Source organism: Neofelis nebulosa, chromosome 15 (assembly GCF_028018385.1).
Source record: "Neofelis nebulosa isolate mNeoNeb1 chromosome 15, mNeoNeb1.pri, whole genome shotgun sequence".
In the NCBI taxonomy this organism is placed as follows: Eukaryota; Metazoa; Chordata; class Mammalia; order Carnivora; family Felidae; genus Neofelis; species Neofelis nebulosa.
Window position 1 is genome coordinate 47,093,220 of NC_080796.1, and position 15,886 is coordinate 47,109,105.

A 15,886-nucleotide genomic window follows, 5' to 3' on the forward strand; every position below is an offset into this window, starting at 1 on the left:
CTTTTGACAACACTATTCTAAGCACCAGACTCAATACATTCTGTAGCCAGAGCTTCACTAGAAGTTCTGCCCCCAGGGCGGTCCACCTCTGGTGGGGGTGTGGGGTGGAAATGGTAATGCTGGCCCTGCTGGCCTGATCTGGAAGGAAGGGCTGAGGAAGTGACCCCCTGCGGAGCCCGTGGGTCCTCCCTGAGGGAAGGCAGGTGAGAGTGTGGGGGTGTGTGCAGGCTCACGGCCTTGCTGTCATCAGCAGCGCCCCGCCAACCCCGCTGGTCATTTCTGCAGCGGGCCCCAGAGACAGGTGGAGCCAAATTTGTCCAAAGTGGCCTAGGCCTTTCTGAGCTCACGGAAGTTGCAGACAAGGAGAATTCACCAGTCCCGAACCCTCCCCCACTCCATCCCCCTTGATTCTGCAATGTTTCTAACCCAGCCACCCAGTGCGAGCCCTGGGGCCTGGGGCGTTAAATAAATTAGGCTCAAAGAAATCAAGGGAAGGGGGCCAGGCAGGAAGTAACTAAATAAGCCGGCCTTCTTCCTTAAGCTTAAACAAAAAAACAAACAAACAAAAAAAAAGTGGATTTGGCATCTACACAAGTATAAAGTCTGAAGAATTTAGGGTGGGGAGAAGTCTCTCGTGCTGTGCCAGACAATTTCAGTACCTTAGCCAATTGAATCCGCACAGTAACCCTTCAAGATTGATGTCATCTTCCCACTTGTCAGTAGAGCAATGGGGCCTCCAGAAGCTATGTTAATGAGATGGTATTAATAATGCCGCTGGGTCCAGAAGGTACTCTAAAGTTCATCCCCGTCTTCAGGTAACGCGCTCAGACGATGGGGGCAGAAGTGGAATCAGACCTGATCCTGTCCGGTTCCAGACACCCCGGGGCTTTCTATTCCCCACACTGCCCCCGGGGCGAAGCGAGCCCTTTAGGGGAACTGATACTCAGAATCTAGACCCCTTCTTTCTTTGCTGCTTATTCCAAAGGAGGTCTAACAAACAAGAAAGCACAGCCCGATCTGGAAAGGCCTCTGTATTATTGCCCAGGATATTCTTGTTTATCCAACTTGGCAGGCATATGGATATCAGCTTCTCTTCCCCTGGCCCCCCCTCCCCATTCATTGTGCTTTGTTGCTATAACTGCCGTGTGTGTGTGTGTGTGTGTGTGTGTGTGTGTGTGTGTGTATGGACTTTATGCATGTAGACTTTAGATCTCCAAGGACAGTGCCCTTGACCCCTCTGTGTTCTGCGGCTCTCCCAGTGCACTTCATTCAGGCGTTGTGCACCGTGGGCCCAGCTGTGCTATACTGACATTGTCTGATACGGATACTCCAGAGTCTCTTGGGGAGAAAGAGGCTGAGGGAGGGCAGCCAGGTTAGATGAAGACCTTGTCCTCACTCTGGGTGTCTGCTCAGATGTGCCTCCTCCTGCCTCACCATGGGGACCCTGAAGCCCCCAGCCTGCCAGATGCCAGCGGCAACCTCCCCTCGGTTAGTGGGACTCATACTCCTCCCCTGACCATCCACTGACTGCCTCTCCCCTGACCATCTCCCACTCACTGTTGAGCTGTTTCATTTTTACATCTCTTCCTTGCTCCTATCTGTTCTGCCTCCCTCCTGCCACGCATCCCACCCACCTGAGCCCTTCTCCCCACTGTCCTCTGAGAAAAGGTGAGCACTGGGGGGCAATGCTAAAGGTGGGAGCAGGCACTGGTGTTTCACTGCTTAAAATTCATCAGATAGTCTCTGCGTACAGAAGCCAGTTTATAAAATATGAGTAAGAACAACAATTCAAACAAACACTTTGTTGTTTGATCAACCACTTTTTCAAACTCTAGATGGAGGCCCCTTTCAAACTCCAGGGAGAGATTTTTTTAAACTTGTCCAACCCTCCCTGGGTGCCTGCTTTTGCCTCCCCAGGTCAACAGGCCCCCCTCACCTCTTCTGCCCTCTCCACCCCAGCCTCCAGGGCTATTTTGGGTGTGTACCAGTCGGGGTTAATCTCCTTAATCGTGGAGCCGTGCTGCCCAGTGCACTCCTGATAGGGCCCAGGCCTCTGCAAAGGGCAATCTGAGGGTTAGTGCCACCGGCCTTGGGCATCCCCATCCCTGTAGAGAAGCCATGGACACTGGGTCGTGAACTGGGACTGGTAGGGGAGGGGAACAGCGAGGCTGTGTGAGCCAGAGACCCAAGGGGGAGGTCAGGAGGCTCAGGCCCAGCAGCGACTGGCTAATGGGGTGCTTCTAGTTAGCTTCTCAAGGGAGAACCTAAAAGAGCTTCCTTCACCCCCCACCCAAGTCAGCTGCCCCTGCTCCTGGCTGGGTGCAGGTGCTAATCCCCAGCCCCTGGTAACGCCAGGGAGAAGGACAGGGGAGACAGGCTGGAGATTTTCTTTCCCACTTGGGAAGGAAAGAGAACACATGGGTTGACCTGCTGGGATCAGGTTCCTGAAACCTGAGCCAAGCACAAGGGTTTCACTGAACTGTTGGCTACACACCTGCCCAGGGGCTTTGTCTTCCACCTGGGCAGAAGGAGAGTCCCTGGAGGACTGGGGCAGAACACACGGGCTGAGAGGTCTGCCCCTTTAAAGGGAAGGAGGGAAGCCAGGGGTCAGCTCTGCCAAGCCCCACCTCCTGCTCCGAACCTTCATTCAACAGACAGAGGTTGAGGGCCCACCTTGTGCCTGGCCCTGTGTTAGCGCTCGTCCTCCAGAATCACACAAGCTGGCGAGGAAGAGATATAAGAAAACAGGATGGGGCCGGTACAGAGCGGTACTGGAGTGCTCAGATCAGACATGGTGCCTAAATTTGCCTGGCAGTCAGGGAAGGCTACCTGGAGGAAGTGGTACCTGAGACCCGAAGGGTCACGGGGGTGGCCTGGGGAGAGGAGTATTCATGAAGGAGGGAGTAAGCCAATCCAGGACAGCCCCGGAGTATTCCATCCCATGAGGGAGAAGCCATCTGAGGCCCCTTCCACAGTCTACACCCCTCCAGCACGATAGCCAGAGTATGAATCTTGGAGCTCCTCCCCCAGAGAAACCAGAGCTGAAGACCCAAACTGGGCCTGCCTTCCACTCTCAGCTTCACATCACCCAGCTTCAACAATTATCAACTGGTGGATGATCTCATTTCATCTATTCCCCGACCCACTCCCCTTGCCCACATTATTTTAAAGCCAATTCCCTCATATTTTATCAGTTTTTCCCATAAATATTTCAGTATCCATGTCTAAAAGGCAAGGGTTCTTTAAAAAGTGCATCCACAATACCATTATCCCACCTAAAAGGAGGTAACAAAAAATTCCTAATGCCATCCAATATCTGGGCAGGATTAACTTCCCTAATCCACACTTGGTTCTAACAGTTTGAATCCCGAATCCACACTTGGTGTTAATATTTATGTTCCTGGTCTTGGGGGCAGGGATGAACATTCTGCCAGACTAGACTAGGTGATAGCCCAGTGCTTCTACGACAACGTATGAATATGTGGCCGGTGCTCTGTAACACCTCTGTGGTGCTTCTGTATGTGTGTGTCTTGTGATCCTAATTAGATTATAAATTCTTCAGGACAGGGGCTGGCATGACTGCCTTTTTCCATACCCTGATGTGGCAGGGAGGAAGAAGCGTAGTCCTTAAAGCTGGGCAGGCTACTTGTTGCTTATGTGAACGCAGGGCGGTTATTCAACCTCTCTGAGCCTCAATTTTTCTGCTCTGTATAATGGGAATAAAAAGACCTATCTCCCAAGAAGTGGGAAGTTTAAATAAAAGAAAGGGTGAATATGCTTAGCATGTAGAAGTTTCTCAGTAAAGGCTCATTTTGCTGTGCTTTCTTGAGTCAAGCAAAACAGGCTCACAGTTACTCTTTTGTTTTAACTAACTTCTAGTGCCTTACGGGGAGCAAAGGCCACTCTCAGTGAGAGCCACAGCCAGTCCAGCAGCCGGGAGCCCCACCTGGAGCTGCCCTGTGTTTGTGATATCAAAGGCCCCCCAGCCTGAGCATCCAAGGTATGTTTGTTTATTGTCTACTCTGGCCACTAGTTAAACAGACACACTTGGCTTGCTCAGCCCTCCAGGAACTAAAGGAGGGAGGAGCTGGGCAGGGGTAGAAATTAATGAATTAATAACTTCATAGTGCCATTTATTGAGCATTTATTACACACCAAGCTCTGTGCTAAGTGCTGTGCTAAGTGCTTTACATTATTATCCTTTCCGTTTTCACAACAGTCCTATGGGCTGGATATTTTGTAGCTGAGGGAAGTGAGACAGGTTCTGTCACTTGTAAGTTACTTAGTTATACAGACAGGAAGAGAGGCTGCTACTCAAACCAGGCTTTTCTGGCACTTAAATCCAAGTTCTTAATCACACACTCACTAGCTTCCTAATGGTGCCAAAGAAGCTACTTTTTTATTTTTTTTTTAATTTTTTTTAATTAATTAATTAATTAATTATTTTTTAACGTTTATTTATTTTTGAGACAGAGAGAGACAGAGCATGAACAGGGGAGGGGCAGAGAGAGAGGGAGACACAGAATCTGAAACAGGCTCCAGGCTCTGAGCGGTCAGCACAGAGCCCGACGCGGGGCTCGAACTCACGGACCGTGAGATCACGACCTGAGCCGAAGTCGGACGCTCAACCTACCAAGCCACCCAGGCGCCCCAAGAAGCCACTTTTTTAAAGCTTATTTACTTATTTTGAGAGGGAGAGAGAGCACGAGTGGGGGAGAGGGGCAGAGAGAGGGAGACAGAGAATCCCAAGCAGTCTCGTCAGCACAGAGCCTGACACGGGTCTCGATCTCACAAACCATGAGATTATGACCTGAGCTGAAATCAAGAGTTGGATGCTTAACCGACTGAGCCACCCAGGCGCCCCTAAAAGAAGCCACTTTTTCATCCAGATTTACAGAGATGACTTATGCCCATGGCTCAGGATGTACCCTGAACTCCAGCCAGCCACTCTGCCAACATATGCCCTTGGACTGGATGAGGAAGAGTGAGGACAGCCTATCCCTACAAGGGAAAAATGACCCTGAAGTCAGCTCAAACCGTCTCACGTACACCTGTGTGAGTGTGTGTGCACACCACACACACGCACGCACGCCACCCTCTGTTTCCTGACTGGGGCTCTGCCTGCAGAAACAAGTGTGCCCCTGGCAGGGATGAGGGAGGTAGGGCTGGGGAAGAGGAGCGTGCCATGGTTTCAGTTGGCTGAGGAAGAAGGCTTTTGAGAATGAAATTTCCCAGAGTATAAGAGTCCCTCGCATTCTCCATAGCCTAAGCATCTTGCTTTGACTTCAGCCTCAGGAGTATCTTTCTGCATCCCAGAAGCCACTGGGCACAGAGCCTGGTGACTAGGAGCAGGGGGAGAGAAGGGTTGGGGGTCCACGTGGGGGATTTACAGAGGTGCCAAAGCCTGGGGTGCACTGCCTGGCTTTCCCTACGTGTCCTGATAGGCGTCTTGAGGTACCAGGCCCTCACGGGGAGTCCCCTCTATCCTTTCCTTGTTTTCTTTTTTTTTTTTTTAACGTTTATTTATTTTTGAGACAGAGAGAGACAGAGCATGAATAGGGGAGGGTAAGAGCGAGAGGGAGACACAGAATCCGAAGCAGGCTCCAGGCTCTGAGCTGTCAGCACAGAGCCTGACGTGGGGCTCGAACTCACGGACTGTGAGATCGTGACCTGAGCCGAAGTCGGACGCTTAACCGACTGAGCCACCCAGGCGCCCCTCCTTTCCTTGTTTTCCATAAGCATTCTAGTGTCTGTTCATCATCAACCGAGTGGTATCCGAGGCGATCACCTTGCCCACGGAGTAGTGAATTTCTGAGCCTTCTGACTCCCTCACTCCCAACTTCTTGGTGAAGCCTTAAACACGGGCCCGGGGTGGTAGAGATAGAGGCAGAGGTCCAGCTCCCCTACCTCACTCTCCCTCATCCCTCCCACCCCCATCCCTTCACTCAAGGAGCCAGGGCTGTGCCCACAAACGTGCTCTGCGACTAGCATCCAGCACAATCTCCTACCCAGCCAGACATGTTACAGAAGTTCCAGGAGATAATACTGCCTTTCTCGTTTCCTTTGCGAGAATGAACACGGCGTTTGAGGCTCTGGGCCTTGGTTTCCACAGACGTAAAACAGCGAACGAGAATTGAGATTGAACTTTTTCATGTGAGAATCCGCAAGGCACAGACAAGGTACCAGAGACGTGGCCAGTAGGTACCGAGTAGAAGAGAATGGGTGCAGAGACAGGACCGGTTCCCCACCAGACACTCTCTGCCGTGGCCGGGGGGTCTACAGAGCCACGCTCAGGTGGAGGCCAGTCTAGTTTGTCCCAAGAAAACTCACATATGAACACATGGTGAAAAAAGAACTCTCCACGCCAACCCAGGAAAAGAGGAAGCAGGTTTTGCTTAAGCCCATCCTGGGTGTGGGCAGATGCTTCCCCTCTGTCCCCTCCTCATGGCAAAACCCTGCTGGGAAATATCCTTGTCCTCCCCCAAAGGGGCCTGGCTGGTTGTAAAACGGCTTACTACCAAAAGGAGGGGACCCCACCCCCTCCTCCAAGATGCCCCTCTAGGAAGTGCAAACCCCAACTCCCCTGGGAGCGAAACCGAAGCCATCAGGTTAAGATGCATTTCCCACCTCACAGACCCCACCCCCTACCCCTGTCTCCCATCGCCGTGGGAGGCCCATCTGCCCCTGCCTCCTCAAATGGTCCACGTGCCACGAGTCGCCCAGAGGGCTTAAAAACGAGCAGTTCTGCAAGGAGGGCCTGACTAGCTTTCCTGGGGTGGCTGCCAAGAGACCGCGAGCATCAGTCTATCCTCTGCCCATCCTCACAACGGAGGAAATGAATGTGAAGGAAAAAAAAAGTGCTCGGGGACAAAGAGGGTGTCATCTCGACAATGAACGCTTCAAGGACGTTCTCCAGCTCCCATTCTCCTAGTGGTCCTATCTGCTGTTGTGGGATGGTGAGTTCTGCTAACACGGCCAATTTGTGCTTTAAACCAAAACGAGGGGTAAGAGGTTCACGGCTGCCAGTTCAGCGGATGGTAATTGGTTCCGAAGCATCACATCTTTTGCCAACATGACCTTCTGCTCTAAGGAGAGAAGCATCCGAGGCGCGAGTTAGGGTCTCCCCCCCCTCCCCTCCCTCCCCCCTTTCCTCTAGCATATGGTTCACTCACATCCACGGACATCTCCCTCTGAATAAGTTTCTTGGTCTCCTTTTCACAGAAGCTGAGCATGGCCTCCCGGTTGTACATGCCCGTGGACCGCTTCTCCGTCTGGTTTCTCTGCCGCAGCCCCACGGGGGTGCTCCCGTCCGGGTCCGCGACGTCCAGCTCCTTCTCCAGCTCCTCCATCTCCTCGGGAGACAGGGTGGACAGCAGGCTGTCGATGTCGGGGTCTTCACTCACCTGCCGGCGATACTTGGCTACCTTAGACATCCTGGCAAGGTGCGCTGGGACTCTTGCAGGGGCTGCTGGAGTCCTGGTGGGCGACGAGGGGGAGGCGCGGAGCTGACCTAGACGGAGCAGAGTGGGCTTGAGAGCAGACTCCCAGCTGGTCGAGGACTCGGTGGCTCCTCTGCCCTGCCCTGCGGTGCCACAGGTGCCGAAGTGTTAACTGCAAGCTAGCTCCGAGCCCAGGGCTAGTGGACCCTGGCTGGTCTAACCAGCGGCCAATGAGACTTGACAACGGCCTGGCCCCGAAAGGGGAAGCCAATCCCCACACAGGGGGGGCGGGCCTGCCTCGCTGTCAGAGCTGTTTGAAACTTGAGGACATTCCAGGGAATCTTGGAGCTCTGTGTGACCAAATTTAGTACAGAGCATTTAGCCTTTTAAAGACAAGGGGGCCACGCAATGAGAAAAAGATACAAAAATGCAGAGCCTGGCAGAAGCTGATCAGAGCCACGGGAGGGCCAGAAAAGCAGGGATGGGGCCATGGGGGTTCAGGAACAGGCCAGCCCCAGGCACGTCCTGTGCAAGCACGTATCTGACTTCTCCACCCGGGGTGGGTGTTGCCCTTGTTGGTACGTGGTCCACTGACTCCTTTCTACTGTATTTGGTAATGTGCTGGGGGACTTCCAGTAGTTTACAGCCCTAGGAAAGATACGTGATTCCAGATCATCTGAATTACCTGCCTACCCGTTCTCTCTGGGAAGGAGAACCCTAGTGCTGAGCATCAGAGGCCCCAGCCACTTCTTGAGAGACAGAGAGAGAGGGAGAGAGAATAAATCTTCATTGTGTACCCAAACTGAAAACTTGCAGGCTGTTTGGGGAAGAGAGTGGGTCCCGCGGAAGTCAGGAAACTCTTGAAGGACCATCAATTTCCATGAAGTGCCATGGCTCTTAGGGAGAGGGTTCAGACCTCCCTCCCTTCTCATCTGCTTCCTCGGCTGCTGGGGCATCTGTAGACAGATCTCCTTTGGGAGCACCGGCCGGTTGCCACCCCACATATAAATCCAGAGCACGACCGAGTGTGTCTTCGGGGAAATATAATTCTGGGCTGTTGGGAGGGATACTATGGCAGCAGGTCTGGCATGTTTCGTAAAAGGGCTTTCCACTGCTCATCCATCATGCTGCCTGCACAAGTCACAGAGACACTCAATCTCCTGCCCCCCTCCCTCCTGCCACAAAATCCCTTCTAGAAGCCCTGGTGTAACCCATCAGGGTAGATGCTTCGATCTTTCCTGGCGTCTTTCCATCCTAAGCCAGAGAGAGACCGTCACCTGATCAGCATCTGCTGAGTCCAGGGATCGTCTGGGACAAAAACTTGGCCCTGGCATTTAACGTCCACTAGTCTGGCTTTAGGTTAAGGCTGAGCAGGGGATGGCGCTGACTGGCGGGACTGGAGTGCAGAGGTGAGGCAGGGAGACCTGAGAGGAAGGGTGGAAGAAAGGCTTAGAGAATCCTGGGGGTTGTCATTTTTAGGAGGCAGTAGTCAGTCTGTCGGTGAGCCAGTAAGCATGTATTTATCGAGTGCTTACTATGTGTCAGGCATGGTTCTAAGGGCAAGGCATGTAACTAAAGATAGAAAATCAGGGGTGCCTGGCTGGCTCAGTGAGTGGAGCATCTGACTCTTGGTCTCAGGGTTGTGAGTTCAAGGCCCATGTTGGGTGTGGAGCCTAACTTTAAAAAAAAAAAAAAAGGAAGAAGAAAGAAAATAAAAAAGAAACTCAGTGTGGGCCCTGCCTTCTTATAGCTTACTTTCTATCAGTGAAGAGAATTAATAAGGAGATAATTTCAAGTAATTCATTAAACAATTAAAAGCCTACAAAATGCCTCAACAGAGAAGAACAGGGGCCATAAGGAAATGCCACAGGGGAGGCTGCAGAGCAGGATGGCTTCATCATTCAAGCTTGGGCTCTCCCGGCCAAAGGACCATGCATGTTAGGTCCTGGAGTTGCTACTTACTGGTCAAGTGACTGAGGGTCAGCTTCATCATCTGTAAAATAAGGACAACAGGGGCGCCTGGGTGGCTCAGTCGGTTAAGCGGCCGACTTCGGCTCAGGTCATGATCTCGCGGTCCGTGAGTTCGAGCCCCGCGTTGGGCTCTGTGCTGACAGCTCAGAGCCTGGAGCCTGTTTCAGATTCTGTGTCTCCCTCTCTCTGATCCTCCCCTGTTCATGCTTTGTCTCTCCCTGTCTCAAAAATAAATAAAACGTTAAAAAATTTTTTTTTAAAAATAAAAAAAAAATAAGGACAACATTGTAAGACTGTTGTGAACATCGGATCCAAACATACACATAGAACAGGTACTATATTGATATATAGTAAATGCATAGTAATCATTAGCAGTTATTACAACTGTTACACAGTCATTTACAATTATTTATTTACTTGCTTCCTGGGTTCTTTTCTCCCCATCCCACCTCTTCTCTTATCTTTTTCTTTCTTTCCTCAGCAGTAACCACTCTCAGAGCGCGCACACACACACACACACACACACCCCTTCTCATCTGGTCCTCACTCATTCATTCATTCATTCAAGCATTATTCAGATACTGCTATGTACAGATAGCATGTCAGGCACTACAGGGTAAGAGATACAAAAATAATTACAACATGGTTATTCTCTTTAAAATGTATGATTTATAGGGCAAAAACCAATTATACTGTAAGGCAAAGTGAAGCAAGACAGGTGGAAGCGATTGTTAAGAACCCAACAGAAGCTGCAGCAATTTTGCAGGGAGAAGTCAGGGGGGCATCCCAGAGGGCATAACAAAGGACTTGAGCTAGCCTGAGGTGGGCTTTCCTTTGATATGCTCATGGAAAGGACACTTCCTGCACCTGCCAGCGAGTCCCTAGCCCAACCCACCCCTACTCCTGTCTCGCCTTGGGTCACTCAGTCTTCACTCTCACTCTTGCCCAGCAGGGGCTTTCTGGAAGAGGCATCGTCTTCTGGGATCCCTGGCTCTGGAGCCACCTTGGCCAACCTCTAGTCTCCCAGGCCCCAGTCCACTAAAAGCAGCTCTCTTTCCAGCCCCCAACGATTCTTCTTTCTTAGGCTTTTGGCCAATAATGTTCACTTCTCCCAAAGAGCAGCCAGGGCCTGAATCAAAAACCACCTTCAGCCCCAGGGGTAGCCTTTGTACCATCTGGTTTTGGTGACCTTCCCTCTGGGTCCAGTGGTCTCTGCTTGAGGAACACACTCAAAAAACAGATCCACAGCTTCCAAAATTTAAGTCAGGACTCATGGCCTCCTAACCAAAGTTTCTGCACATAAACCCCTGCACCTTCTCTGCCTCGGGTCCCACAATTCCAAACAGCTGGCTCTTCTGATATGATCCAGTCTGAGATTTTTTGCTCCCTAGAGTCCCAGGGACTGTGGGCTCGCAGACTCTGAAAAGCTTCCCTTGAAAAGTATCACAGAGGGATCTGGAAGACTTGGGAACCCAGAGCCCAGGAGTCCAGTCTCCTCCAGCACCTGCAGTGAAGGACCACTGCCCACTTACTCTGTAGGGGGCAAGAATTATCCAAGCTCAGAATCCACTTCCACCTGAAACAAACACACCTTGAGTGTCACGGGATTCTGACACAGCGTACTCTCCAGAGAAACATTTGCTGTTATGCTGGAACCAGGGGGAGAGAAAGGAAGAAAGAGAGACCTCAAGCTCTAGCCAAACATGTGGTGGTGGTGGGAATAGGGAACCAGAACCAATTTAACTAATGCTTAGGGTGGTTCTTTAACTAGACTGGATGACCCCACTAAAGTCACATTTTCAGGAACATAGAGTGACAGGCAGTATAGTATAGCAGATAAGACCACAGGCTCTGGAGTCAAATGACCTGGGCTCAGATCTAAGATGTATGACCTTGAGTAAGTTTTTAACCTCTCTCAGCCTTAGATGGAAAATGAGGACATTAAAAGTACCCACTTAAAGAAAAGAAAGTAGCTACTGCAGAGGGTTATGGAATTATTAAATAGATTAAATAAGATAACGCATGGGGCACCTGGGTGGCTCAGTTGGTTGGGCATCTGACTTCGGCTCAGGTCATGATCTCACTGCTTGTAGGTTTGAACCCTACGTTGGGCTCTGTGCTGACTGCCTGGAGCCTGCTTCGGATTCTGTCTCCATCTCTCTCTCTCTCTCAAATATAAAATTAAAAAAAAAATTTTTTAGAAGATAATGTACTCTAAGGGCATAACATAGCATCAGACACATTGTCTGCACTCAATATATTGTTAGTCAATATATAATCACATTGGTTCTCTTCTCTGGTGGGGGGAAGCTGGAAGTTTCTCTAAAGCAGCAGATTTTGTCTCTAGAAGCAGGCCACTGGCCTGTCCCGGCACTCCCGAGGTGAGTGGTAGTGGGTAGAGGGGAGCTCTGAGACCGCATAGGCCAGACTAATGTCTTCCTGGAAGGAGAGCAAGGGGGAGCAAAAGGGGCAGAAAGGGAAAAAGACTGCCTTCCCCACCCTCACCCTGACTAAAACCTCTCTGCCCACCAAAGAGGAGCCAGTCACAGACAGCAACCCCAAACCCGAGAGTCAGCCGTGGTGCAAGCCTCACTTGTCCATGCCGATTTGAGTTTCCCAGTGACTGGATCGGGCAGGGCTAGGGGGTTTGGAGACATGGCCTGTCTCCCCTGGGCAGACCAAACTCTTTAGGACTCCCACAGCCTCTGGCTCAATGGAGCTCGACCTATGTAGGTCCAGGAACCTTGAAGGTACTGAGTGGCTGGGACGGGAAGAGTCTGAAAATGTCTATCCCCCTTCCTCCCTAAGTTGGGTCTGTGTGGAAACAAGCATTCTTGGTTCCTTTACTCATTTGTGGTTTATTCTCTTGTGCACTCCCCACGGAAGCTATTTCAGGCCTGCTGCTTACCCTATGACCTCATTGTATCCTTCTAGAATGAACTCCTTTAGCTATATTAATAAAGGAGATAAAACTTAAAAAAATTTTTTTCAATGTTTATTGATTTCTGAGAGAGAGAGAGAGAGAGAGAGAGAGAGAGAGAGAGACAGAGTGTGAGTGGGAGAAGGGCAGAGAAAAAGGAAGGCACAGAATCTGAAGTAGGCCCCAGGCTCTGAGGTGTCAGCACAGAGCCCGTCGCAGGGCCTGAACTCACGAACCTCAAGATCCTGACCTGAGCCAAAGTCAGACACTCAACCAATTGACCACCCAGGTGCCCCAGGAGATAAAACTTTCATTAAGTCTTTTTTTTTTTTTTTTTTACCCTGGAAGGGAAACAAATCTGGTCCAAGGAGGGAAGGGAGACATCTCTGCCTTTACTTTCCCATAATTAAATCTGTTCCAGAGAAAGTCCTGTCTCTAACTTTCTACAAACATGAAAAGAGAATCTGGAAGAATTTAGTTCTTTTTTTTAAAAAAAATTTTAATGTTTATTAATTTTTGAGAGAGAGAGAGAGAGAGCGCGTAAGTGGGGAAGGGGCCTCAGAGAAGACATAGAATCTGAAGCAGACTGCAGGCTCTGAACTGTCAGCACAGAGGCCGATGTGGGGCTCAAATCCACGAGCAGTGAGATCATGACCTGAGCCAAAGTCGGACGCTTAACTGACTGAGCCACCCTGGCATCCTGAAAGAATTTAGTTCTTAATACTTGGATGTGGAGACACGAGAGTTTCTATATAGATAACTGTCTCCTGACACAGCTTACTTCTTCTCCAGTCTTGCTTCTCAAGTCATTGTCCACATCTACTACCCTAGAACTTTATCATTTGATATAGCTTTGCTCTTGCTGCTTTAGTCTTTTTTTTTAATGTTTATTTTTGAGAGAGAGAGAGAGAGAGAGAGAGAGAGAGAGAAAAGCATGAGCAGGGGAGGGGGGTAGAGAGAGGTACAGAGGATCTGAAGCAGGCTCTTTGCTGACAGCAGAGCCCAATGCAGAGCTTGAACTCACGAACCATGAGATCATGACCTGAGCCAAGGTTGGCCGTTTAACCAACTGAACCACCCAGGTGCCCCCTGCTTTAGTTTCTCTACTCCCCCATGGGACCAGCAACCCATTCAGTGACACCATCATGTTCCTTCCTGCCCACACCTTTGTTGCTGTCCTTCCCTCTGCCTGGCTTTCTCCTCTCCACTGATCAAGATCTGACCATACTTCAGGCTGTAGCTTACATGCCAGTGTGTCAAGCACATTTTGTGATCACCTTCAGGCCTCCAGGGCTCCCTCTCTCCTCTCACTTCCTCTAGCACTTACCATATTCTATGTCACACATTTTGGCATTTTATCATTTTGACCCAGCTATTTCTCAAGTGTGTGTTCTTTCTTCCCACATACATTTTGAGGACCCTGAGAGTAACAACCATATCAATATTTTATGTACTCGCTCTACCCTAATCCTAACACTAAGGACAATCCTGAGCACCGAGTAAGGGTCTTATAGTTCACTGGGGTTATCATCCCTCTAGTTTCTCTCTTGGTTCAGCATTGCCTATACACCCTTGATATCTATTCAATGCTCATCCTTCCCCAATCTTAGCTCTCTCAGTGACCCCTCTCCCCAAGAATGGTCTAATTGTACAAGAGTGGAAGATGAATAAAAGCGAATTGTGGGAGGTGGCAGGGGTGGATAATTACTTCAGAGCAGTGTCACTGCCAGACGTGGCTACTTGATAGAGCTCACCTATCCAGGTGGCTCCCTGAGGCACGAGGGATGATCTCCCTTTCTTCACCTTGTTCCTCACCTTGGTCTCCCCTTCCTTGCCCCTTGTGGGGAAATCTCACGGCCAAACAGGCCCCTGAGTCACAGTTCTTTTAGTTCATACATGGAGCTGTTTTCCCCAAAGCAATACCCAGAGGACCTGGATCACAGGGGTTTCAGCAGCAGTCTCTGGCGGGGCCCAGAGCACTAACTGTCACCAGTACACCCTGCTGTGTCAGATCACCAGCTCAAACGCCCCTCACCTTTATTGTGACTTTGCTCTCAAGGACCCCCATTCCTTTCTTCTATCATTCCTCAATGTCTTTGGCCATCCTTTCAGTGAGGGCCACGGCAGGTCTTCAGACTTCTTTCGGACTCACTAGGAGGAGATTAGGATACCTAGTTCTCTTCCAGGACGTTTCTTCACTCAGATGGAAATGGGTATTTTTGAGGGAGGGGTGACATCTTCCCCCTCTAGCCAAGGCTAAGTCCAAGGCCTTGCCCAGCCAAAACTGTCCTCTTACACCCTGTTATCTGTTGAAGTGAAAAGAAAGAGAAGAGTGAGAAGTCTAACAACACACGCTGTCCATCCGAGCGGTGCCTCCCAGTACAGTAAGGGACTTTCGGGTAGGGACTGTTGGAATGAAGTGAGCTGGGTAACCACAGCCTCAAGTCTGGCCCTCGGCTTGTAAACTCACACACTCAGTATCATCACCATTCCTGCTGATTGATTTGATTCAAAAGAACCCAGCTCACAAGAGGCAGATGCATAAACCAATATAACTATCAAGTGGACGAGAACAGTTTTGAGCACAGGCCAGGGGATTCTCTCTTAAAGGAAAATCTATTCAGAAACCAAATAACACTCAGAAGACTGCATAAGGAATATGGAATAAGAACAAAGGGAGGTAACTAGAACTAAGGAATATTTCACTTGGGTCTTGGTGAGATCAGGGGAAAAAAAAAAATCTTTGCCCCATGAGATTGCACATCTTTAGTTACTGAAATATCCATACCCATCAGGTCTGAGGTACTGACTAAATGTTAAATTCTTGCTCTCTGTCTTCCTCTTGTTGTCCATCTCCTACATTCTCTCTTCAGTCTGCACAATTAATTAGATTTAAAGGTTCTTAATTACAGTCACACATTCCAAAAAAAGTCGGGAATGGAGAAGAGCTCCTTTAACAGACATCCTATGACTGAGGTTTTGTTAACTGTAAGCTAAAAGAGGTCGATGGGTCCCCATGCTTTTGGGCTCCTCTTTTCTGGGCTAAACACCCCTCATCTTCTGGTGATCTTTTGGAAAGTGGCCCGGAAGAGGCTCTGTTGTCGTTATCCCTTCAAATCGAGGGCCCCAAATCGGTCGGAGAGTTCACGATGGCCCAGATAAGTCCATTTCAAAAACATTTATCGAACATCTATCACATTCCAAGCACTGTGACTATAAGGGACTGTGACACTGTCTGCCCGAATCCTGCTCCTGCTACACGTAGTTTGTAAAAGCTTCACACACCATAGCGAATTAGCCAGCATTGATTCCCAAGTTGGCAACCAAAGTACTAAAAAAAAAAAAAAAAAAAAAAAAAAAAAGGAAAAAAGAAACATATTTAGGAAGTTTGGTGAACCCTAAAGGAATAATGCCAGGTCAGCTCAGTCCTCGGAACCTTCAGTGACCAGGTAATTCGAACTCCTCGCCACTGGGTTGCTGCCAGTCTACGTAGCCAAGACCAGCCGCTTTCGGGAACCCGGGCAGGGCCAGCTCTGCCGCGTCGCGCCGCTGCCCC

The 15,886-nt window shown here is 50.0% G+C and overlaps 1 protein-coding gene and 1 long non-coding RNA gene across 3 annotated transcripts in view; both read right to left on the minus strand.

Annotated features, from left to right (window-relative positions):
* LMOD1 (leiomodin 1) overlaps window positions 1-7,679 on the minus strand; it is a 45,489-nt gene extending 37,810 nt beyond the window's left edge. The window contains exon 1 of the mRNA XM_058700559.1: window positions 7,173-7,679. Within this exon, the coding sequence (XP_058556542.1) occupies window positions 7,173-7,433 (261 nt within the window). The 5' untranslated portion in view covers window positions 7,434-7,679. The remainder of the gene's footprint in view (window positions 1-7,172) is intronic.
* Window positions 7,680-8,940: 1,261 nt separating this feature from the next.
* Window positions 8,941-15,874, minus strand: LOC131495417 (uncharacterized). 2 transcript variants are annotated; one of them, XR_009253936.1, is made up of 3 exons: window positions 15,119-15,874; window positions 14,366-14,636; window positions 8,941-9,432 (listed from the first exon to the last, which is right to left on the minus strand). It is a non-coding gene; the product is annotated as an uncharacterized LOC131495417 (long non-coding RNA). The 2 variants fall into 2 exon arrangements; XR_009253935.1 differs by lacking the exon at window positions 8,941-9,432 and adding an exon at window positions 11,003-11,576.
* Window positions 15,875-15,886: the final 12 nt, after the last annotated feature.